This window comes from Cavia porcellus, unplaced genomic scaffold (genome assembly GCF_034190915.1).
Source record: "Cavia porcellus strain 051 isolate PalLab524CR breed Dunkin Hartley unplaced genomic scaffold, mCavPor4.1 scaffold_1, whole genome shotgun sequence".
NCBI lineage: Eukaryota > Metazoa > Chordata > Mammalia > Rodentia > Caviidae > Cavia > Cavia porcellus.
The window spans coordinates 59,024,457-59,047,552 of NW_026947484.1; the positions used below are offsets into that span (position 1 = coordinate 59,024,457).

General features: G+C 47.4%; 1 protein-coding gene across 9 annotated transcripts in view; it reads right to left on the reverse strand.

The window, feature by feature from the left end:
• The window catches only part of Myo5a (myosin VA), a 155,233-nt gene that overhangs the window by 15,544 nt on the left and 116,593 nt on the right, over positions 1-23,096 (reverse strand). For 5 of the 9 annotated variants that reach the window (XR_010047556.1, XR_010047555.1, XM_013154616.3 and 2 more), the window contains 11 exons: positions 22,812-22,925; positions 21,886-22,029; positions 21,632-21,685; positions 19,769-19,996; positions 16,158-16,258; positions 13,948-14,028; positions 11,624-11,822; positions 9,387-9,461; positions 8,147-8,240; positions 2,401-2,547; positions 653-807 (listed from right to left, as the gene is read on the reverse strand). Coding sequence is in view for 7 of the 9 variants with exons in the window: in XM_013154616.3 (XP_013010070.1) it covers positions 653-807; positions 2,401-2,547; positions 8,147-8,240; positions 9,387-9,461; positions 11,624-11,822; positions 13,948-14,028; positions 16,158-16,258; positions 19,769-19,996; positions 21,632-21,685; positions 21,886-22,029; positions 22,812-22,925 (1,392 nt within the window). In the remaining 2 variants the exon portion in view is untranslated. The remainder of the gene's footprint in view (positions 1-652; positions 808-2,400; positions 2,548-8,146; positions 8,241-9,386; positions 9,462-11,623; positions 11,823-13,947; positions 14,029-16,157; positions 16,259-19,768; positions 19,997-21,631; positions 21,686-21,885; positions 22,030-22,811; positions 22,926-23,096) is intronic. The other 4 variants (XM_063248865.1, XM_063248862.1, XM_013154618.3 and 1 more) reach the window with 4 other exon arrangements.

Consider the following 23,096-nt stretch of genomic DNA (forward strand, 5'->3'; position numbering starts at 1 on the left):
TCACCACATTTTAGAAGTTCATGGTGGATCTGAGAGTGCAATGGGTCTATTCCCTGCTCCTCATCGGAAGGCCCCACCAGGAGGCAGAAGCCTGGAGCGCACCACCCTGCCTGTGTGCACCTAGGGGGCTGTGCCTCCCTGTCACGAGGTGCCTGTACAAACAACTCAGGGGTGGCGGAGTTGTGTGGGCTTTCTGCACGGTTATGCAATGCTGCTGCCCTTCTGAGCCTCACCCTGACTGCATCTGTGCCTCTCATGTAGGAGCAGACAGCTAGGAGACAGAGAGACTAGGGGTGAGTCGAGAGCTCCATCCCAGCACTTTCCCAGGCGGCTCTCACATCCTGAGCCCCATCATTGAGCACCCAGTCCCGTAAATGTGGTCCCCACTAGCTCAGTGTCACGTAAAACCTTTAAGTAGACTATTTTTGTCCAGGAAGAAATTTAACTTACTCTACATGAAATGCAATAGTGTCAAATTAATTTGACCTCTGCACAGCCTGAGGCCTCCTTTAAAAGAAGGCATCTAGCCAGGCAGCCAGAGGGTATCTTCAGTGGAAGTCCCCAGGGAAGCCTGGAAAGTGCTGCTAGCTGGCAAGTGGTGGGGTTTATGGAAGACAGTCCTCCCCAGGGGCACTGCTGCCTGAGAACTGACCTTCAGCACCTTCTTGATGCTGTTGATGGTGGACGTGAGCAGCGACCTCACTTTCTGATCATCGTTCAGGTAGTCAGCGTGCCGAACACACATGAACAGAATGTAGGCCGGCAACCCGGGAATCAAGTTGACCGCCACACCACGAGGCTTCAGTTCTGGAAAAGCAAAAGCAAACCTGCGTAAGCCTGGAAGTCTTCATGGGTTGGCCTTTGAGATGAAGTGCGGGTGGTCACATGCAGACCTTTAACAGCCCCTCAGGCCCTGCCCGCAGGGACCCCGTAGAGTGTGGGATTGCTGCCCCTGCCCAGCCATTCTTCAAAGCCTCCACCCACCTTTTCCATGTCCCCACTGAGGCACGGCTCCGAGCCGGGACACAGCATACTTCAGATTGCTCACACACTCTCCTCCTCCTTGGCTCCCCTCCCTTGGCAGCGCAGCTCTGGCCCCGTTTCTCAAGTTATAAATTTCATCACCTCTTTGACCCTTTTTCATTTGTTCATTTGTTTTCTGAAACCAGGCCTCACTTTGTAAACCCAGTTTGAACCTGTGATCCTCCTGCCTCAGCCTCCTCAGTGCGTGGGATCAGAGTAGTGCAGCACTGCATCTGCCTTTGACCCCTTCTTTGCTCACATCTAATCGGTCATTGGCTCTACCTACAAAACACATCCGATCCAGCCACTTCTCCCTGCATTTTCTAGACGCACCCTTGTCCAAGGCCACCCAGTCTCCCTGATGCACCCTAACTGCCAGTGATGCATTTCCCACACTGTAAAAGAGCACAGCATTCCTTTATGACAATGGGGTCAGACCACGCGTCATTCCTGTAACGCAGCTCCTCATCCCGCTCATCCACAATACCCGAGTCCCCAGGCTACGTCCTTGCCCTGGCCTGGCTCCTCTCACCCACAGCCCCCTCTGCTCTAGCTGTGCAGCTGTCCCAGCAGGTGGCTCGGTGCCAGGCATGTGTCCCTCAGGCCGGTGGACAGCGTGCTTTTCTGCTTCAGAGGCTCTTTCTGAAGACAGTGCCACGGCTCCCTCTCTTACTTCCTATGGTCTCTGTCCCAAGGTCATCTATTGCATAGTTTCCTGATGATTTTATATAAACAACATACCTGCCTTCACTCTTAAAACGTTTTTACCCCAAAACTGAACCGTGGCCCCCTAACATTTTTGCCAAGTGAAGCTTCTCTGTACCGCTCTCAATGCTAAGTCTAACACTGTGAACCTGGAGACGTTAAAGTGGTGTGACTGCCAGCCACGATGCTGCCACCTGGCACCAGGATGCTGTGGGAGAAGCGTTACGCATTTCAGGTCACGGCTCATGGGGGTGTGCACTCTCAGCTGCCTCCCTTCCCTAAAAGCCCCCTCGTGGAGCCGCGGGGTCACCCAAGCTTGACACCCCTCTAAACTGCTGCATCACCTCTTCTCATCTGCCCCCCCTCCCTTTGCTGGGTCTTTCCTGCAAGGCATTAGACCTGGCCACCGCCACTTCCTGGGGATCTGGGCTGCCGGAGGCCAGGCATGAATGCTCTACAAAGCTGGCTGGGAGATCCTGACATAGCCAGGCTGAGCAGGCGTGGCCTCTGGGATTGTCACAGGCGGGCGCAGGCCCATGTTCTTCCCTTCCACCTGAGCGATAGCACAGTGGGGTCCAGTGTACAACAAGGACTATGGTCGCTGGTGTTAAAATACTCACACAACTCACACACCAGAGAGAGACCTCCTCCCACCTCACCCAGAGCACTTGCCTAGAATCAGGTTCTTCACAAGCTTTTGCTCGTCCTCCTTCTTGTACTCCAGCATTCCTTGGAAGTCCTTCTCTTTCCTGGGAATGTTAACTGGACGGATAGGTTCATCAATGATCTGTCCTGGAGAAATGTTCTCCATCTGGCCCACTTCGTGAGAACACAAGGAAGAGGAAAACACCTTTTGTTCAGATGGGGAAGATGAGAGGGCTCCGAACTCTATGAACTCTAACAACTCTAACAACAGAAATGTGCCATATATACCACTTAATGGTCCTTTCTTAAAAAATTTTTTCTGCTAAATTGTGTGGATAGATAGCACATGTTATTCTGACAGCCACTAGAGCCTGACATTATTAATACTAAACAAGCTTACCTGGTTGAAAACTGATTTTCTTTTTGTAACAGCTTTACTTTATTTAGAATGCAATTCTCAGAAATGTGTAGTTTAACGTATTTGTTAACTAACGTCTACCAATCAGAAATTGTTAAATACATACGGACTTTAATTCACAGAAGGGAAAATGAAGACTATATTCTACAAAGTGACAGTGAGAGCACCATTAGCTGAAGCACCTGGTCACTGCAAGCAAAGGAACGTTTACACTGTCTTCACACAGTTGATCTGAACACAGGCAATTCCCCAGAAGCTCTCAGGAGGCAGACACCTTCCTCCCACCACTCAATTCCCAAAGAAATCATGGGAAAATGAAAACCGTATTTAATAAGGATGACTATTATTACTGTTTAACAAGAGAGCTCGAACTGTAATCATCACACTCCTGTCAGGCCTCAGCCTGGTCACCAAGTCAAAGGCAGCAATGGGAGAAATGTTAGTTAAGGAGAAAAGGAAGCCTTCGGTTTCCTCTCCCATTGGGGAGCTGAGCGGGAAACCCGGAGTGGCAAGGGGCATGAGGCATCGCCAAGACTGGATGCAAGTTAACATGAGGGTTTTATCTGCATGAACGGGAACAGTTAGGAGATTTATTTTAGCACAGACCGAGTTCCAAGCCTGCTGGCAAACAAAAGGCAGATCCGAGCCACAGACATCAGAAGTTTAATGTGCAGACTCCACAGGGGTCAGCGGTGCTCTGTGCCGTGAGGGCAGCCCCGGGTTAATGCAGGGACACCAGTACCTGTGGGGCTCTTGCCTGAGTGGCCTGAACTCAGTGACACCCATCCACCATAGGATGCAGCGTCACACACTGAGGCTCTCGACACTGAAAACCTGGTGCAGGTGAAGTCACCACATCCACCACTGTGACCTCTACAGAGGAGTCAGACTGTGACTGGAGGGATCGGGGCCAAGCAGCCTGGGCACGATGCAGCAGAGAGCCCCAGGACTGGTGGTAAAATGCACTCCTTTACATGAGAGGAGAGACTCAGCTGCTCAGCTTTACACTATCTCTGAGGACGGTTTAAATACAGTACCACTGAGGGTTAACGAGGCTGTGGCCTCTTCAGCTCTTAGCCAGCTTCATGTAAAAAGTGCTAAAATCCCTGCCTCTTAGACATGCGGCCAGTCGACGAGGCTACAGAGATGATTCCAAGAGAGCGAACTGGGAGGAAACAAACTAGGTTTCCTGACAATGCCAATATCTGGACTGCATGTAACCCGAAGATGTCTTAAATCTACTGATTTTACAAAATCTAAGATGGCACCAGACATAGGCTATTTCATGTACACTGGAGGAAGAAAACCACTGCCAATTAAGCTGTAATAGAGCATATATGAATAACTGTTCTTTTTTTTTTTTTTTTGGTGGTATTGGGATTAAACACAATATCTTTGCACTGAGCTATAACTCCAGACCCTTTGAAAATTTCTTTTTTAAATTTTGAGACAGGATCTTGCTAAGTTGTCCATCTTAGGCTGTAATTTGCAATACTTCCACCCCAGCCTCCCAGAGTTCTGGGATTACAGGCTTGTACCACCATGCCTGGCTTACATCAATGACTCTGGAGATGGTAAAATGTTAGACACCAGCACAGCATATGAAATATGGTGAATATTTTCACTGAGAGTTCATGCTTTAAAAGAAAGTTTCATTTCCTTTTGCAAAATCTCAAATTAGGATATTTTTGGTTCTGTAGAAAATGTCAGACAAAATGTGATGTCATCGGGGCTGGGGATTTAGCTCAGCGACATAAGCACCTGCCTTGTAAGCAGGTGGTCATGAGTTCGATCCCCGGTACCAATTAAAAAAAGAAACCCAAAAACAAAAACAAAAAAAAGTGACGTCATCTTTAAAAATTTTCTGCTTGAATTTTTCCTAGAGACGTAAGTCTTTATAAAAATTCACAGATAGTTCAATATAAAATGGTAACCTTTATGTAGCATCAGGAAAATACAAAGCCTGGAACAGAAAAGCCTGGGTACTGCGCCAGTTTCCAAGCCCTCCAGAGACCTTAGGTTGCTGTGTGGGAGTTTAATGTAACAGTACCAAGACACAGGCCTTGGGGAGTGTTCACCAGGCCTAGGAGCCCCACTCCACAGTGGGATCAGGGTCCCACAAGGGGTCCTGGGGACCAGTAAGGCTGCATGGGCTTCCCCAAAGCAGGCCCCTCTGGAGGTGAGGGCCAACACTCCACACGAACAGCAGAAGCCAGGCCCTCCCCAGACTCTGGGCCTGCCGGAACTAGATCAGAATGTGCATCCTCAGCACTGTGAGAACAAGTTTCTCCTGCCAATAAACCACTCGGTCTGAGGTGCTTGGCTAGCGTGGCACAAATGGACCATTCACACTGACCTCCTTCAGGAGATGGGAAGTGATTCCTGCTGTTATTCTCTATATTCTCAGCCATAAACTCTGCAGCAAAGTGAGCCTGAATTTCACTGTCTTTGATAGGGCCATGGCATGGCTGTTGGCAGAACATTTCCTTTTCCTCGCTCTGGCACCAGGAAGGTCTTGAGCTCGGGCTAACTCAACAGATAGATAAGGGCCTCTGAAGGCTGCCTCCTCCTCCAGCCAGCCCATGGACAAGACCCTGCATCTCTCCTGTGGCTTCCAGACTTGTCTTCAAAAGTAACTGATGCTTCTTCTTTTCACAAGTAACTGTGGCTTCCTGTCTTCATCTTTAAAAGTAACTGTGCTAGGGTTCTGTGAGGTCTAAATCTCTAGACTATAAAAACTGAGATGCAACACCTACTCCTGGATTAAAAACAGCACAAGGCAGATCAAACTTCAAAATACCCCCGTTTCGCTTTATAATTTCCACTAAAAGTTATATAGGTTGGCTTTTTAAAAAGTCTTTAATTAAATACAGCCCACACGAGGAGGGAGAGCTGCGCTATTCTAAACCAGATGGAAGTATGCCTGTTACCGCACTTAAAGAAACAGGAGGGTAAACTGCTTTACAGAAAGGGCTCACTGCATGACGTCACTGTCACTTCCTATACCCCGGGAGCTCGGGCAGGGGAGAGGCGCAGGGCAGCTGGTGGCCCCCACACCCACCTGCACCACGGCAGGGCACCCCTCAGGCAGAGCCTAGCCTGGAGTGCGTTTCTCTGCCTCTCAGGTTATCGCTCACACACAACCTTTCTTAAGAACTGTTACATCTTTTCCTTCCTTTGATTTAACCTAGCAGTTGCTTCTCAAATGCTACTTCTACCCCAGCAGCTGGCAGGACAGTTTAACTGATAAGGTTGTTTTCTGAATCTTGAAATATAATGTATCTCTTCAATTCAAAAATATAATAAAAGAAAAATAATATTGAATAAGTTATTTAAAACTTCAAATAAACAGCCTTTCTACTTATCTAGATTACTAATGCATGTCAAAGGAGCCATCAGCAAATGAACAAGTACTAATCGTACAAGTTACAGCCTTTAAGTCAGTTTTTAAGTGAATGCTCTATTGTGCAACTATCCTAATATATACAGTTAACTACAGAAAGTTTTCTGCAAAGAACAGTTTTGAGTTCTGCCAATCCTCAAGGCTGTGCACATGTGTGATCTGGACGTTCAGGAAGTTTAACAGTATATACATGAAGCATGCAGTGCTGCAGGGTTAGATATAAAATGTGGCTGCAAAGTGACTTTCTGAGCCAGGCGTGGTGGCTCACGCCTGTAATCCCAGCATTGGAGAGGCTGAGGCAGGAGGATCGTTGTGAGTTCAAGACCAGCCTGGGCTACAAAGTGAGCTCAAGGCCAGTCTGAACTGCATAGCAAGACCCTGTCTCAAAACAAAACAAAACAAAAAAAAACCAAAGTGACTCTCTGATCTGTGAACAAATACTGCTGAATGTTTGTACCCAAGGAGCAATCTGCTCTCCATAGTACACATGCTAAATATTTCTGAAATTTGCTCACTCGACATTTACGGAAGGGTTATGATAGCCAGACACATTACTAAATGCCATAAAAATCAGGAAAAATGAGAAGTATTCCTAAGCTCACAGTCTGTTATGGAAGTCAGCAATTCAAGTGGGAAAACTGCTAAAATATGACAGGACAAAGGCCAGAGGAGGGCCAGATGGAGTGCCTGGAGGTCCGTCCAGGTGACAGGGAGAGGTGACTCATGTGACTCTGGCCTCAAAGAAACCACAGCATTTTGGCAGGCCACAGTGGAAGGGATGCTGGAGTGGTGTGCTGTGCTTGGTCACAAGAGTACTCTGAAGGTCCCCAGGGACCGGAGCCCTCCTGCTGGAGTCAAGCAAGGACCACGCAGAGAGATGTCACAAACTAAGGTGGTGGCCAGCTGAGCGGTACACATCTGAAGGCAGTGCCAGCTCTGGGACGGAGCCCTGCAACGTCTGGAGCAGTGAGAAGAGTGCTGGGAAAGCCCAGGTCTGGCAGGAGCCTGGCACCACCTCACGTCAGCAGGAACTCAAAATGAGCCGGGAGACACATTGTGCTCGTGTGTGACAACTATACCTGCTGACCTCGAGAGTTTCTCAAGGGGCCTTCCTGCCATCATACAGAAGTCACGAGACCTTTAACACTCTCACTCTTCTGTACCTTAGTTCACATTTGTATTTATTTCACTTTTTTCCTCCATTAGGCTGTGAGTTCTTTGAGGATCTTTAATAAGGATGGCTACTACTAACACCTAAGTTTTCTTTTTTTGGAAGTTTTGAGAACAAATTTAAATGTTAAATAACTAAAAATATTACAGATTATTTAAGGAACTGAAAACATCTCAATTTACTGACATACTTCTATTTAAAGTGTATGTTTTTAAAAACATTTATTTCATTGATATTCTTGAAAACTATCATATTCAACTGACCTGCATATTCTTTATTTTCCCCTGTTGGATCTCAATTCTTTTTCTAACAACTAAGTTGCACTTAGTATTTACCTTGTGAGGGATGATTCTAAGTGTATTAACTCAGTGTTTGTGACCCACAGCTGACACTAATCCTTCCCATTTGACAGGTGGAAAAACTGAGGCAGAGAAAGGTTCAGAAACTTACCCAGCACCATAGAGTTAATAAGGGAAGAGTTAGGATTTGACACTAAGAAGCAGGTCTCCAGAGTCCATGGTCCTACCTGCCATGCCACAACCAGTACACAGCTTACAGGAGATGCACCTCCGATGTTAGCTGAATGAGTGTCCCCCTTTGAAATTTGCTATTACTAGGAAAGAACATTTTCCTTCACCTAGAAATGAAAATGTCTACCTTGCAGAAGCTGGGCTTGCTGGAAGTCCCTTTGTTACTCCTAACACTCCCATGTAAACCTCTATTAAGCCACTAGCAACACAAACTAGTATTTAGCAACTGTCAGAAAAACACATTTAAATACCTTCTAGCTCGCCAATTTTTTTCGCAAATACTTTGAGCTGTTTTTTCAGTTTCCGGACAGTCTTATCCTGTTTTTCCAGTTGTTCCATCAAATCCTGCAGATCCAAATGAGAAACACACAGAAAGTTCAAAACAGGCCTTCTGAAATGCGCCAAGGGAAAGGTGACACAGCACTGCAGAAACATCATTGTTAGTTTTACACAAAAGCTCCAGAAAAGCTTGCGGTGGAGTCACCACCTAGTAAAACTGGCAGGCGGGGGACAGCTGGGAGGAAAGCCAAAGGTAAATCGCACAATGCAGCTAAACCGTCCTTCACAGTGTGATGGGCAGAGGCGGACTGGAGGCCTTTCCAGCGGCTACACGGGCAAAACCACTGAATGCATGGGAGCCACTGCTCCCCCAGCGAAACAGTTTCTTTCATAAAGGGGGACTGGGCAAAAGTGAATTCTGATGAAAGCAGCAAATGCTTTGTGGGAAGCTCTGAGGGTGGCTGGACACAAGTGGCACTGACACTCACACTTGAAGCACGGTCTCTGTGAGACGTGCTCACCAAGATGCTAACCTTCACTTTGAAGCCTAAGAAAACAAGTTTTAGGATTTAAAAGGCAAGCTGAGAAAATAATCAGAGCCAGGATCAAGAGTGGTCTGCTCTTGTGTGGAGCACTAAAATAGTAGCTGTGTAAGTCACCCATGGAACTTGGCTCTTACACAGAGAGAAAAGGGGCCATCAGGAGTGCCGGCGCAGAAAGCCCAAGTGGGGGTCTGTGACTACCGACTGATGAAGGACTGTTGTGGACAATGGGCACACCTAACGCCATTCTTCGGGGTAGTGGACAAGCGCAGGCCGGGGTCACAGGAGGGGAATCAGGCCGTCTGTGCTGCCCCTCAGGGTGTGGGGAGGACAGTGCTTCAAACAAAGCACTCGTCACCCCCTGGCACAGGCCTGTGGACCCAGACGCCAGCCCTGAGATTTGACAGAACAGTTTCTTAGGAAGGGTTTTAGCTAATCTTTCAGACACATTTGCTTCCATCACACTGTAAGCCCGGTGTTAACAACAAACCACGCGTGATAATGGAGGAGGGCACTGGCAGAGGCCACACGCTGGCTGAAACAGCTGTGAGAAGGGTTTTGTGAACTTTTGGAAACTCCTTGGTGGGGGGCAGGCAGCAGTGTGCTCTTCAGTTATAGAGGGCGAGGAAGAGCGGGAGGATTAAGAGAAGGGAAGCGCTGGTTTACATACAATCATCCGTCTGTAAAGTGAAATCCGGTATGACTGATACTTCTTAGGGTCATCTGCATATAATTCCTCAAAATACTGAAAAAACAGGCACAATGGATGTTTGTTTTCTCCTGTCTTTGAGGGAAAGCAACCTCTCAGCAAAATCAAATACAAATATTTAGAAACATAAACAATGAGATTACCTACTCAAAGGCTCTGATTTGTCACCTACCATTGCCTTCCTTTTCTAGAATAGAGGCTTTACAGCTACAAGTGTTTTTTGCACCCTCAGAGGAAGCAGGTGCCAGCCAGGACACTGCCACTCAGCTGGTGCACAGCGTGGCTATCTACGTTCTAGACCAGCTGTCACTTAGGACTCAGCCTCCACCCGACTCCAGGTGCTGCCTGCTCTGCTGGCTGCCAGCGGCCTGGTGCAGGTGGCAAAGCTGGCACTGCTGCGCCTGCCCTCACTGAAGAGGCGGTGTGGGAGCCTGCTGGGCAGGGGGAGAAAACCTGCCATGCCTGTGCTGGGTGGGTGGGCGGTGGATGTTATGCAAGGCAAAATCTCCAGGAACACTAAGATCTGGGCAGCTCTCAAATCTCCCTGAGTGCCTCCCAAGGAAAGCACCGTGCACACTGAGGAACCGCAGGAGTTTGGAGAGTCCACCACTTCGTGTCTGAAGTTTGGACCCATGCTTTTGAATTAGCAGTCAGTGTAATGGCAGGAGAAGCAGCTGCTCTGTAAAGGGTTCTCTAAACTCAAACTCCTGAACCAGACTCTTCCACCTCAGCATGTGGGGACTACCCTACTTCCATGTTAGCTATGGGAACTGATGACAGCGTGCAAACCACAGGCTCGCTGCAGGGGAGGTGCTCGTCACCTAGTCCTGGGAAACACCACCCAGAAACGTCTGTGCTCCAGAGACGCACCAGCGCCTGGTGCTCCACACAATTACTTATGGGCACAGAGTCTGCACATGACCAGTTAATGTTATATGATTCAGGCTGCTGGGCAATTCTTAGTCATCAAAGCATTGTTAGTTTAATTAAAGCAGCAACATATGCTTACGTAATGAAACACCATTCCAAAAGTATTTATGATTCAGAAGAATCATAGTCAATTGGAAATAGTTCAAATGCCCACCCCCTCCTCGCTTCCACCCCTATCGTGGAGCCCGGCACAGAAAGATGACTGGGAATAGAACACCATGGGCTTCACTTCCAGCCCACAGGAAACATGCTCAAACGACTGACCAAGCAAACTACTTGGGTATCAGTCATCACTGACAGAATAACAGACGGATGATTCTCATTGTTAAATCTTCAGAAAATTTCCAACTACCTTATTATAGGTCATTAAGAATCTTAACATAAAAAAGACATAAATCATGAATAGTACCAAACAACTTTTCTGAAAATCAGCAGGCTATTCCTACATTATAGATGTTAGTTACATAGACATATAGAATTATAATTATTTGGTGATATTCACTGCAGCAAATATATCTGTAAAACTTGAAAAATTTTTCAAACTACAAATCTATAATAAGGGTTGTTATGTAACTGAGAAAGAAAGAGCTTAGAAAAAATTTTGGTTAAAAAAAAATAAAAGAGCAGGACATGATGGTATGTGCCTGTAATCCCAGCACTTGGGAGGCTGAGGCAGGAAGATCACTGCAAGTTTAAGACCAGCCTGGGCTACAAAGTGAGCTCAAGGCCAGGCTGAATTGCACAGTGAGACCCTGTCTCAACAAAATAAAACAAACACGAAACAAAGAAAAGGAAAAAAGAGACTTCATGCCAGTGTTCAGAATCTGGCAAAGGAAAAAAAAATCCTCATTTATGGTCTAAGCTCTGCCTGATGAGTAAAAGTGTCCACCCCGTGTCTTACCAGTGTCAACCAAAGCCCTTGCTCAGTGTGCTGCCTCAAAGGTAACCCTCCCTCTCCAAGGGGCAGAGGGTGGTCTGGCCTCAGTGGCTGCCTAGGGACCAAATGCAAACAGTTGTCCCCAGTCTCTGTTGTGATAATTACGTGAGAAACCCACGGAGGAGGCAGAGCTGAAGAAGGGACTGGGTCGCCTGGGTCTGGAGCCCACAGAAGCCCAGCAGGGGTTGAGGCCCTCTGCAGTGCCCTGGAGAGCCTTCAGACCACCTGCTCCCATTCCCCTTCCTGCCTGGGCCAGAGTGGAGGGTGGGAAGTGTGGAACAGAGCACCAGCCACCAAGAAACCTGCAGCCCAGCGGCCACACCCTGCTCACCAGGTTCTCGTTGGTCAGCCGCGTGATCTCATGCTGCAGGCTGGCCTCGATGCGGGCCTCTGGGGGCAGCTGCAGGTTCTGGGCCAGCAGCTGCTGCTGCCGGTTATTCTCCTCTTTCAGGCTCTGGATCTCCCCTCGGAGGGCCTCGGCCTCATTCTCGTGGCTCCTCTTCTGCGACTGCAGCTGGGACTCCAGGAGCCTGCGGGGGAGCACACCGATAAGAAGGGGAAAGGACCCCACATCCCTGCCTAGCGGGTGCGAGGCCTCATGCTCCCTTGCTAGAGGAGGAAAAGCAGTACTCACACATTTTCTGACTTGGTCAAAGTCAAGAAACTCAACTTGGGGCCAGAGATGCAGACAGATACTCTTGCATCTGCATCTGTCTAAAGGGTATGCAGTTCTGAGGTCCCTGAGAAATGTACAGGCTTCAGTTCTTTTGAAAATGAAGGCTTTAAAAAAATTCAAAGACATAAATCTAGTCTGGCCTGTTATATTTACCAACTAGCATTTAAGTTGGCAAAGGCAGTATCACTGCCCCAAAATAACTGCACGATAAAGAGCAAGACCATCAACTCCCATTTAATAAAATCTGCTTTCGAGGAAGGCGGTTACTAATTCCCGGGACAGGGTGAGAACACGGTCCCATGTTTATACCCTACTCTTACCTCTGCAGGACAGAAGAGCTGAAGTGTCACAATGGAATGCACACGAATTTACCCGATCTCAGACAGTTCTGTCATATATATCTCCCCGTTCCCTATAACCTGACACTTCAGTAAGGAACGTAATGATACTGGCTTTAGCACAGAGTAACAGGACAGAGCGACATTCACTCCCTGGAACAAGCAGCCAGCTGTGCTCATGGCAGACCAGGGTACTGGCAGTGAGGTCCCGGGGCTCGGTGGGGCTTCCTCTCGCCACGCACCCGCTCTTACCCTCATTCCTTTTCCTTTTCCAGACACTAAACAAAGACACAGCTGGGAATTAGCCAGCATGAAGAAAGAAAATCATTCCTTTATTCTAATTGCTTTGGTTGCCAACTGCTGGGTGAAATTATTGATGCAAGCAAACTGTTAAGAGCAGATTAGAAATATTCTGATGATTATGCAATTTTAAGAGTCTAAGCCAATAACGCTGTAAAGTTAATGATAGCAGTTTAAACAAAGCAGAACAAGCAGAAGACCCTTGAACAAACAGTACGTTAAGTATTTCTTGTATTAATCACTAAAGTGGAGTTTTTAAAACACAAACATCACAAGCAGATGAGTCTCTCCTGGAAGAAGCCACTGCTTTAATTTTGCTCTCTCCCTTAAAAATATGGAATGGGGGGTTTGGTAGATTTCCTGCACTGTCAACATACAAGCAAAACTGACTTTTCTATCTGAATTTTGTGACAGCCACACAGACTGCCACATAATACATGTGACACTGCTCTTAGCAATATGATATGTGCAAGGAAGAAGCCAGGTGTGGTGGCTCACGTCTGTAATCCCAGCACTGGGGAGGCTGAGGCAGGAGGATCATTGCAAGTTCAAGACCAGCCTGGGCTACAAAGTGAGCTCAAGGCCAGTTTGAACCGCACAGCAAGACCCTGTTTTAAAAAGACAAAAAAAAAAAAAAGAGAGAAAATCCATGCTGCCTGGCATTGGCACATGAACCTGCTGAGGGACCTTCAGTACAAACAAGTAGCTGCTGGCTCGGGAATGAGCCTCGGCACCCATCTCTGTAGTCTGTGCTCTGGGTGTTTTCCTATCAGCTTTCTAGAGAGAGGTACTTGCAATTTTTAGGTATTCAAAACCTCTTGACAGCACATTTCTTAGGGAAGTAATTCTTGTATTCACCATTACCCAGTCTTGGCCTTCCTGGCATCTGTTAGTAGACAAGGGTTTAAGAAGGCGTTTGGCTGAACTGCACTGAGTAGGCATGGAGACAGTGGACACCCTCATCTTGTACCTGATTTTAGAGTGAAAGCTTTTAGCTTTTGTCCGTTTTGTATGATGCTGGCTGTTGGTTTGTCATAGAAAGCTTTTATCAGATTGAGGTAAAGACCATCTGGTCCGATTTCCTGTAGGGTTTTTATCATGAATGGGCGCTGGACTTTATCGAAGCTTCCTCTGTATCTACTGACATGATCATGACTTTTGTCTCTGGTTCTGCTGGTGCAGTGTAACACATTTCCTGACTTGCAAGTGTTCCTGCTTTTATGAAAGTAAGTTACTGAGGAAAGGAACTAATGCAGAGAATCAAGAGTTCAGGGCAGGAGGCCACTGTTAGTAAGGAGAGCAGCACACGAATGACATTCCATTAGAGGAAACAAAAATAACCTGTTGGCTTGTTTTAGCCCTTCATAAACCAGCCACAGCTCTCCGTCCTCATTCAACTCACGGCAATCCAGAGCGGATGGTCTCCATGTAAAGGAAAACAACAGACACAAAGGCCACAGGGTGGCAGTGAGACGGTGACGGCCAGGAGCAGCACCGGCGTTCAGGGTCTTAGGAGGCGAACAGGAGTCTGTCTACCACCTACTCACGACGGGACATGGCCAGGGCATCATTCCGATGACTTGTTTAAGATGCTTATGTGACATCATGTTATGTAAATAGAAATTAGAGTACAATGCTTTTCCAGAAAAAATGAGAAATGACTGAGAAAGCACGAGAGGCTCTGTCTCTAACCCTGTGCATCAGGGTTAGGCCCAGGTCAGGGTGAGACTCGGAGGGTGTGACGGCTCGGGCTGCTGCCGCCTCCGCCAGCGTTCCCGGTGATTCAAAGTGGGGTTCGTGTCTTCTGAGGAGCAAACTCTTTTTAGCTTCCCAAGATCTGACTTCTCATTTAAAAAGTTCTTACAGAAGTAACATAAATAAGAATGCATCTAAAGTTCCCAGTATTTAAAAATTTTAAGATTTGGAGAAACTGCCTTTAGTATTGAGCTGTTACATTTTACTACAAGTAGTGTAATTAATAGCAATGGGAGAGCTGACAACAGTTTTCATAAACACAGTATTTTCTCTCTCTCTCTCTCTCTCTCTCTCTCTCTCTCTCTCTCTCTGTTTCTTTCTTTCTTTCTTGGCAGGGTCTCCCTATGCAGCTCAGGCAGGCCTTGAGCTTATAGCCCAGGCTGGTCTCGAACTCACAATGATCCTCCTGCCTCAGCCTCCGGAGTGCTGGGATCACAGGCATGGGCTACCACGCTTGGCTCTTAAACATAGTATTTTCTGAGTGCCTGCTAAACTCTGGCCCAGGCCCCCAAGTCTGGCACACCCACACTGAGGGAGATGGAGGTTGAGGAGTAGCGCCCGCCCAGGAGGAGCCCAGCATTCTATTCTAGCATCATTTACAGAACACAAGTTTGAGCGAACTTGCTTCTATTTTCCACCTACTGCCTCCCCTGAGAGTGCGCCTGTTTCGCAGTTTCAACTGTTTTATGGGACTCGGACATTTTAAAGCGTGGACCTCAGCCCACACCCTCTGTGGCCACAGGCCTAGCACTCAGCCACCACTGGGTTTGCTCCCTGCACATCTCCGGCCCATGCGCAGGCATGTGCGTCCCTGGAGCCGTTCTGCGCCTGCTCATGCTGTAGAAATGGCCCCCAGCCCTCGCCCCCCTGGCAAGCTGCCACAAGGCTTGTGCCCACGTCTTCCTGCGTATCTCTCGGAGTACCCCACTTCTCAGCCCCACCTGCCACAGCCAGGCCCCAGATTACGGGAAAGCCTCTCACTGGTCTTCGTATTTTCAATCTGGCTCTGCCACAGCCCCCACCTACTGTAACATCCAGGGCTAGCTCCGTAACATTCACATCCCCTCACGACCCCCCCCCCCCGACTGAAGACCCTGCAATGGCAGGCAGCCACTAAGCCCACCTGGCTGGCTGCCTGGCAGCTAGTCACCCATGAGGCCCAGACTGCATCTACCTGGCTGTCCACCCGGCTGTGCGTTTCCAGCGCACGGCACAGGGCCTGGCTAGGAGCTGATGCCCCTGCCTCCCTGGTGACCGAATGGCCAAGTGGTGGCAGAGGAGTGCGGAACAGCTCTTTCACAGTAACACGTTCTTAGATGTAGAGCGATGCTGTTAGTTTACATTCAAAAGTTAAAATTTTAGTTTGACCAAATACTGCTATGAGTGCTCTACCATTTCCCAGAAAAGCAGACATGGAAAGTCGTACTTTCTGCATGGCGACCATCTTCAGTTAGTGAAGTATTTATGGACGCCAACCCTGACTGTCCCCATGCTGATGGTGCGAGCTCTGGAACTGTGCTTCTGTGCTCCTCCCTGCTCACTATGGCACCTCAAAGCTAAGCCCCTAAATATACAAGGATAATCCTCCCTTCATCCATGGAACACTACTCACGAAACTCCCTAATCCTAGAAGTGGGGTTTTACTGGGATGACACTGGGGACTGGAGTCTCTCTGCAGCTCAGCTGATGTCTAATACCGCAATGAATACAGATGCTGACTTACTGGGTACTAGGCTGGCTTAAAGAATAAACAGCAATACAATTAAGCTGAAACCAACAAAAAAAGAATAACCTACCTGTTTGTTTCTTTCAAACCTATATATGCTTGTGCAATTTCACCTTTATCTTTCATTTTCTGCACATCTTCCAAAAGTATTGTGGCATCTGTCATTGTGTTCTACAAGGTAAAAGGACATATTTCCACATGAAGGCTCAATGCATGGGCCTTGGTCCACAGGAACACAGGCCTCTCCCTGTGGGGGTGCAGGGCCACCCTCTCCACACTGCAATGCATGGGAGCCTCCTTCATGTGTGGCGCCCCTCCTGAGGGTGCCTCGTTCTAACCACAAAGGTGCAGGAGGCCGAGGACCTTGGTGTGTGAGGACAACAGCAGATGGGCCCGCAGTCACCTGTGTTATGTGAAAAAGGCTCATGCCCGGAGACAGAGCATTGGGAAAGCAACAGGCAACAATTTAAGGGAAAGAACACCACTGTTCTTTCTACTACTTTCTGAGCAGTTACAATGAAACAAATACCCAATTAAACACAGAAAGTTTGAAAAGCCCATTTTTCATTAAAAACAGTACAAAGGAAAGAGTTTTCAAGTGACATGCTTTAGCAAAAGTAAAAGCATTTCCCTTCACATCTTATAATAATCCAAATGTGACAGATCTAGATTCTTTTTAGGATCACCATCTGTTGTTATTTCTTTTTCCTTCTGTGACAGCATAGCACAGCATGCAAGCTTTTGAGATAAACATCAGACAGTGCAGAATTGCTAATGATTTGATATAGGAAAAACTTTTGCCAATAGTTTTGCTACAACATTTTTAAAATTTATTTTTCATCCTTTTGGTCTAATTTGTCTAACAATCACTTTAGTTTCAAAACCTGTCTTCTCTCTGGGTACCTTCTGTCTCTTTAGAGCCGGGCATTCTCTAAAGGGTAACTCACGTTAGAACCCAACAGCATCCTGCTCTCCTGATCCTTTAGCCTGCATCTGTTGGGCAGTCAGGATGGGATGAATTTCACAGCCCATCGTGATCTTAGATACAAGTTCTAAGATAACTCTGATGGCAATTAGCATGCTTATTCTGATTCAGTGTGTATAAACAAAACTCCCACAGCTCTATTGCTGTCTTTCTGTTGTCTATAAATGCACCCTTTAAGATGACCAAATATAGCCTGATAGTTATTAACAGCTATGTTTTGCTAAATTTTAAAAGATCTTTTTCATAAACGCCACATATAACATTTCTTTAGCTATGTTTTATAAATATTCAGAACATAGTTTAGAGAATTTTATTTCTGTGAAAGGAAAATCCATCTTTCTACTCCACAAAGGGCGATTCTCTAATTTCTAAGACCCATTGGTTATCTTTTGAAGACCCGAGTTTCTGTATTAGATAATGCCCCCTACCTGCTCTAGGATCTGAGGGCACAGAGAGTGGCTTTGAGCTTTCGAAAACTAGGAAACGATCTAATCAGCTCGCAAGAGGGAAGAAAGCAGGCTTCTCTACATGCTGTTCTCCCAGGGACTAAGCGGCTGGTTTTTGCCTCTCTAGCTAAGATGTGGCGACGGGGTGCATTTGGGCTTGGACCAAGGTGTCTGAAAATTCCTGGCTCACTGCTCAGGGTTTGGGTGCTCGTTTCTCCCAAGTCAGAGACCAGAAGCTCTGAAGTACCGCACATTGCGGCATGTATGGAAATCCCAAAAGGATCTTTCACCCAGTAGCTGAAAAGAAGATGTAAGACAGCCAGGTTTCACAGTGTATGCCTGTTACACCAGCGACCTGGTGGGATGAGGCAGAAAGGCTGCAATTCTAAGGCCGGCCTCAGCAACCAGCAAGACCTTGTGTTAAATGCAAAGGGCTGCGGATGTAGCTCAGTGGCAGGTGCTTGCCTAACATGCACAAGGCCTTGGCTCCTGTCTCCAGCACTGCCAAAATTAGACACAAAAAATGATTTGGTAGAGAAATCTGACTTTGAAACCTTATCAGGATCCATTCCTGTCCCAGCCACGGAGCTGCATGCAGGGAGACTCAGCACTGGGAAATAAGGGCACTCAGCTTCCCAGCTCCTTCTTGCCCACCATGGCCAACAAACGTCAGCTCACAGTAGGGCATCAGGAGTGCCTGCACCCTGGCAAGTGCCCTCAGGGGAGGGCTTCCGCCCATCTGGCCGGTGGCACCCATAACTACTGTGGCAAGTCAGAGTGTTGAGACGAGCTAGAAGCCATGGAGAACTCAGTGCTACAGACTGGCACCCAGGGCAGCCACTGTTTGTCCCATTGACTTCAAAAGAGGACAGAAGTCAAATAGAAAATTAACCTATATATAACAAATTAGACTTGGTAATCAGAAAGTATCAACTGCATATACTAGAGAGTTCTGTAAACCAAAGGCTGAAACAAAATTACTTAATAAATAAAATAAAAATTGAAAAACTCGATAATTACCTTGTCATCCTGAAAATCACAAGTTAGCAAGCACAAATGGAGAAAACAAAATCTTTAGTTTCATGAATAAATTTCATCAATGAACCCTGTTATGTAACAAGATAAAAGCTGAAAAACAACCATGAATTGTTTTTCCTAAACCTAAGCCTATAAATAAATTAACATTCATGAAACTGGAATATAATGGACATTAATCTGCACTTATGTGACGGTGCCTTCTATTTCTCAGGGACAAACACTTGCAATTCTTTCTTGATTGGATTTGGTATTTGGATTTTATAACAGTCCTGGGCACCTCAGAGAATGGTCCTCCTAGTAAGAGCCTGGGCAAACTTTTATCATAGGTCTGTGAGAGTGCTGGTCACACCCAAGGGGGAACCTTGGTCCAGGCAAAACTTCCCTCACTCTGGACGTGGAGCAGACAAACCTGACCTGGCTGTTCTTCAGGCACTGCTTAGTATCACCCTGTGAACTGGAAACTAGGTAGGACGAATATCCCTGGGCCGTCTTAAGTCTCATTAGTGTGTTGTTCAATGTCTACGGGACAAGGGCTATGCCATGTATAACCTGGGAGCTGGCCAAGCAGGGACCTTGGCTAGACAGGGCCAGGCCATCAGAGGCAGGAGGGTGCATGGTGACATCAAAATTCCATGCACTACTAGCTTGGTATGCCACTTGCTTCAGTTTTCCTTCCCTGCAGTTTTTTCTCAAATGTACACAATTATTATTTGTGAATAATACAGAAAGACTATCAGTTTGTCATCTAAGAAAACAGGTAGGAACCCTTCATTTTTTGGGCAATCTGTAACTATGTATCACACATACATATGTTACATTTCACAGAGTACTGGGTTTCACTGTGGCATGTCTACTTCGGCCATAACCCTATGACCTTCTCTGATTCCCTCCTCTCTTCTCTTTGACCCCCTCTCCTCGTCTAACAGTCTGCAGAACAAATAAGTACAGCCTTGCTTCTCCAGGTCTAGCTGCAGCGCCAGGCTTTGGGGACCACCAGAGTGTATCCTGAAGCAGGTGACACCTGCATGGCCCAGCCAAAATGGAGAGTGCTCCTCTGAACCATCCCAGTTGAGACAACACTGCAATGTTTAAAAATCCCACGGAGCCCCCAGTGCGAATGCACAGGTTCCTATGAGTCGGCTGCCTCAGGTCAGGAGGAAAGGTGAGAAGCGAGGCCGATCCCAAGCCCATGCAGCCATGCACCGCACTCACCTTGGGCTGCACAGCCTCCTTCTGGCTCACCAGCTGGGACCTCAGGATGAGGACCTCCTCCTTGCGGACGTCCAGCTCCTCGCTCACAGAGGTCAGCTGCTCCATGAGGACGCGGTAGGCAGGCGCACCTGGAGCAGTCACTTCTGGGGCGCTCTTCTCACTAAGGGACTTGCGTAACTCATTCAGCTCATTTTTCAGTTTTTTGTTTTCTGACTCCAGTTCTTGACGCTGAATGACGAGATACAGAAGAGTCCACTGCTGTCACTTTCACTTCCCACTGGAAGATCAACTTCCCTATGTGCAGGAGTTCTGCTGGAAGAAGATTCCAGAACTCTGCGGGGAGTGGCTTCCTCACTCTGCTGGGACTGCCCTGCACACAAAGGGCGTGTGGCACCAAGAGGAACTGACCAAGGCTAATGGCAGTTTGCATCATCAACCCAATTCGAGAGTCAAATGAATTCCAGTCTTCTTAGGAGCACTCACAGGCCCAGAGAAAATGCCCGTTCCCCTGGGGCTGGGGTCAGCCAGCACTAAGGAACCCAGGTTGTGTGCAGGTAAACACTGGGCAAGGTCAAGTGTCCAGGGTCAGGATGTGTCCAGCAGTGAGCCAGACGGCTGAGACCCTGAGTTGCCTTGTAGTGGCTTCCTATCTCTTCTGGAATACACAATGAAAAGACTACTCACATTTTGGGCTTTTAACTTACAGTTTTTAAAAAAACTATTGCACCACTTAAATTGATAAAGTTTCCTCCAGTGTTTCTGTGACAATATGTAATGCATTTCCTAACTTCTTTCCTGTGTGGCACACTTGGGAAGCTGGTGGTAGAGTCTTGGGAATGGGAAAACAGATTGAGTGCTGCCTCCTGCAACTGCTCCAAAGGAAAAAGGGACCTTTGTGCCCTCCAGCCAGCCCTCTCCCCATATGGCAGCCAGAGCCCAGAACAGAATGGCAGTGACACCAAAACAGTGTCAAAAGGCACCAGCTGGGAAACACCCAAGCAGACAGGTATATGAGTCTACCTTAGAAAGGCACCATGGTGACTCAGGGAGCATGACACAGGTGATAGCAGGAGAAGTGAGACACTCTAGTTTCTTCCAAGAGAAACTATCTTGGGTTTGCAGCACCATACTAGGACTTTTGAGATACACCAAAACTCCTAAAAATTCATTTCTTTCTAGTCAAGGAAAATGCAACCATTTCTTTCCTGAACTGCTCAGTTACTTGTGAAGGTGAGGCGCCCCACCGCCCTCAGCTCCCACACCACAGCCAGATTTGTACAGCCCATCTGTGCAGAGAAAACACAGCTTTTACTGTGTGGCCTCTGTGCTGCCACAGGTTTCCAGTCTTTCGTGTGCAGTGGAATCGCCTTGAGCTCTTATGAAGACTCGGGGCACTAGGCCCTACTGCTTTCATAGGCCCAGCAGTGGGGCCTGAATATGTGCATTCCTGACAGATTTCCGGGTAAAACTGATCCTGTAGCCGAGGCACAAGGCTTTGCTGACACTGGGCTTTGATCATAGCACAGAGAAGATCTTCTGTGTCCTGTGCACACAAGGTGGGAGAAGGTCCACGGAGCAGGCTGCTGCCCGGCCTCTGGCCTGTCCCCCACTGCCAATCAGATTTTGATGGCAGCTGAGCCCAGGTTACTGTACCGTCAAATGGCAGCAACTACTTTTGGCCCCAAAGCCAGGACTCTGGTCTGACTGAAACACAATTTACGAAAGGAAGCCATGCAGGCTAGAAACAGTGCTAAGAAAGCTTTAGCTGGGCGTCTGGGGAAATCCTCATCTCAGCGGCTCCTCTGAGAAAGACAGGGTCTCTTGCAAAACCAGTCAAAGTCCTGGCCAGAACCTTTCCATTACCTTGAGGGACTCGTACTCCAGTTCTGCACCTCTGATTTGTGGTCTTTCTTCTTCCTGGGGAAACAATAAGAGGAAAAACTGTATTTTGCCACACTTTTACTCTTAGGACAGTTACTTGTTCTACACAAACAGTGCGGAAGGGTCAGCCCTCACTGCTTTAACTATTCTACCAAGTAAAAGCACAGCTGTGATTACAGGGGCGAGAAAGGCTCCCCAGGCAGCTGTCGCATAGGTGGGCAGGCGGGCGAGCGCACCTTGGCCTTGCTGCGCAGCATCTGCTCTTCCTTGCGGTCCAGCTCGTCCTGCATCACCTGCTTCTCCTGCTCCAGCTCTGTGACCCGCTTCTGGAGCTTGAGGAACAGGGACATGTCCAGGGGCACCTTCTTCTCGCTCAGCTCCTAAACCCCAGAAACCACAAGAGTTGAGGCCAGCCAGGAGACCACGCCATGGGGAAAGAAGGGACAGGAGCACCACAGAGGGGGTGTCGACACCTGAGGAAAAGACATGCACATGCACACACACACACGCACACACACACACACGCACATGCTCTTCCTCACTAAACGCTGGAGAAATGCAAACTAAACACAGGTATTGCTTCTCCCTCATGAGGTGGCAAAGACTGAAAAGATAAATGCCCCGTGTTACTAACAGTGACTCTCTGATTCTGTTGGACACAAGAAGTAAACCTATGAAAAGAGCAACTTAGCTATTTCATTAAAATTTAAATGCATACTCTTTATGCTAGAAAAATCAATGTTTAGTAGTGATTCCCAGAAAAAGGTATCCACTGGAGCATTTTTGTAATTGCAAAAAAACTGGCACAAACCTGAATGTCAGTCAACAGAATTACTTAAATCACTTTTAAAACAATTACTTTTAAAAGAATCAGTCTGAAATAAATTCTGAATATCCCATATTTTCTGTGAACATGTGAAGGTGTAAAAAGGAATTCTAAAAGTAACTCCCCATCAAAACTATATTAACAACTGGAATGTGGGCTGCGGTTCGCACATGCAATTCCTGGCACCCAAACCCCACTTCTCTGCGCAATGCTCAGAACCACATGCGCTGTGTACCTACACAGTGACCAATCACCGACAGGTCACTCATTGAATTGTTGCCTACCAACCACGACATGTTCACATCCTACTGTGAGGGACAGACGCCTAACATGTACCTCGGCCCTCGATGGAACATCCTCGGTTTCTGCAATCTCGGAGCTAAAGGTATATTCTGATTCATTGCTGCTGTGGGTGGAGTCTGTTCTTTTGTGTCCAGGCTTAGACACAGTCTGCAAGGCAAGTAACCCAGGTATAAATCATATGACACAATTTAAGCAGGGACAATCCCAAAGTGCCTTCCCATCTACCCTGGTCTGTTTCTTACCCTCACAGACCTGTGCTAATACCCAAGTGATTTGTCCCGTGTTTTCCTGACCAAGTCTGTACAAACGGCAGGACCA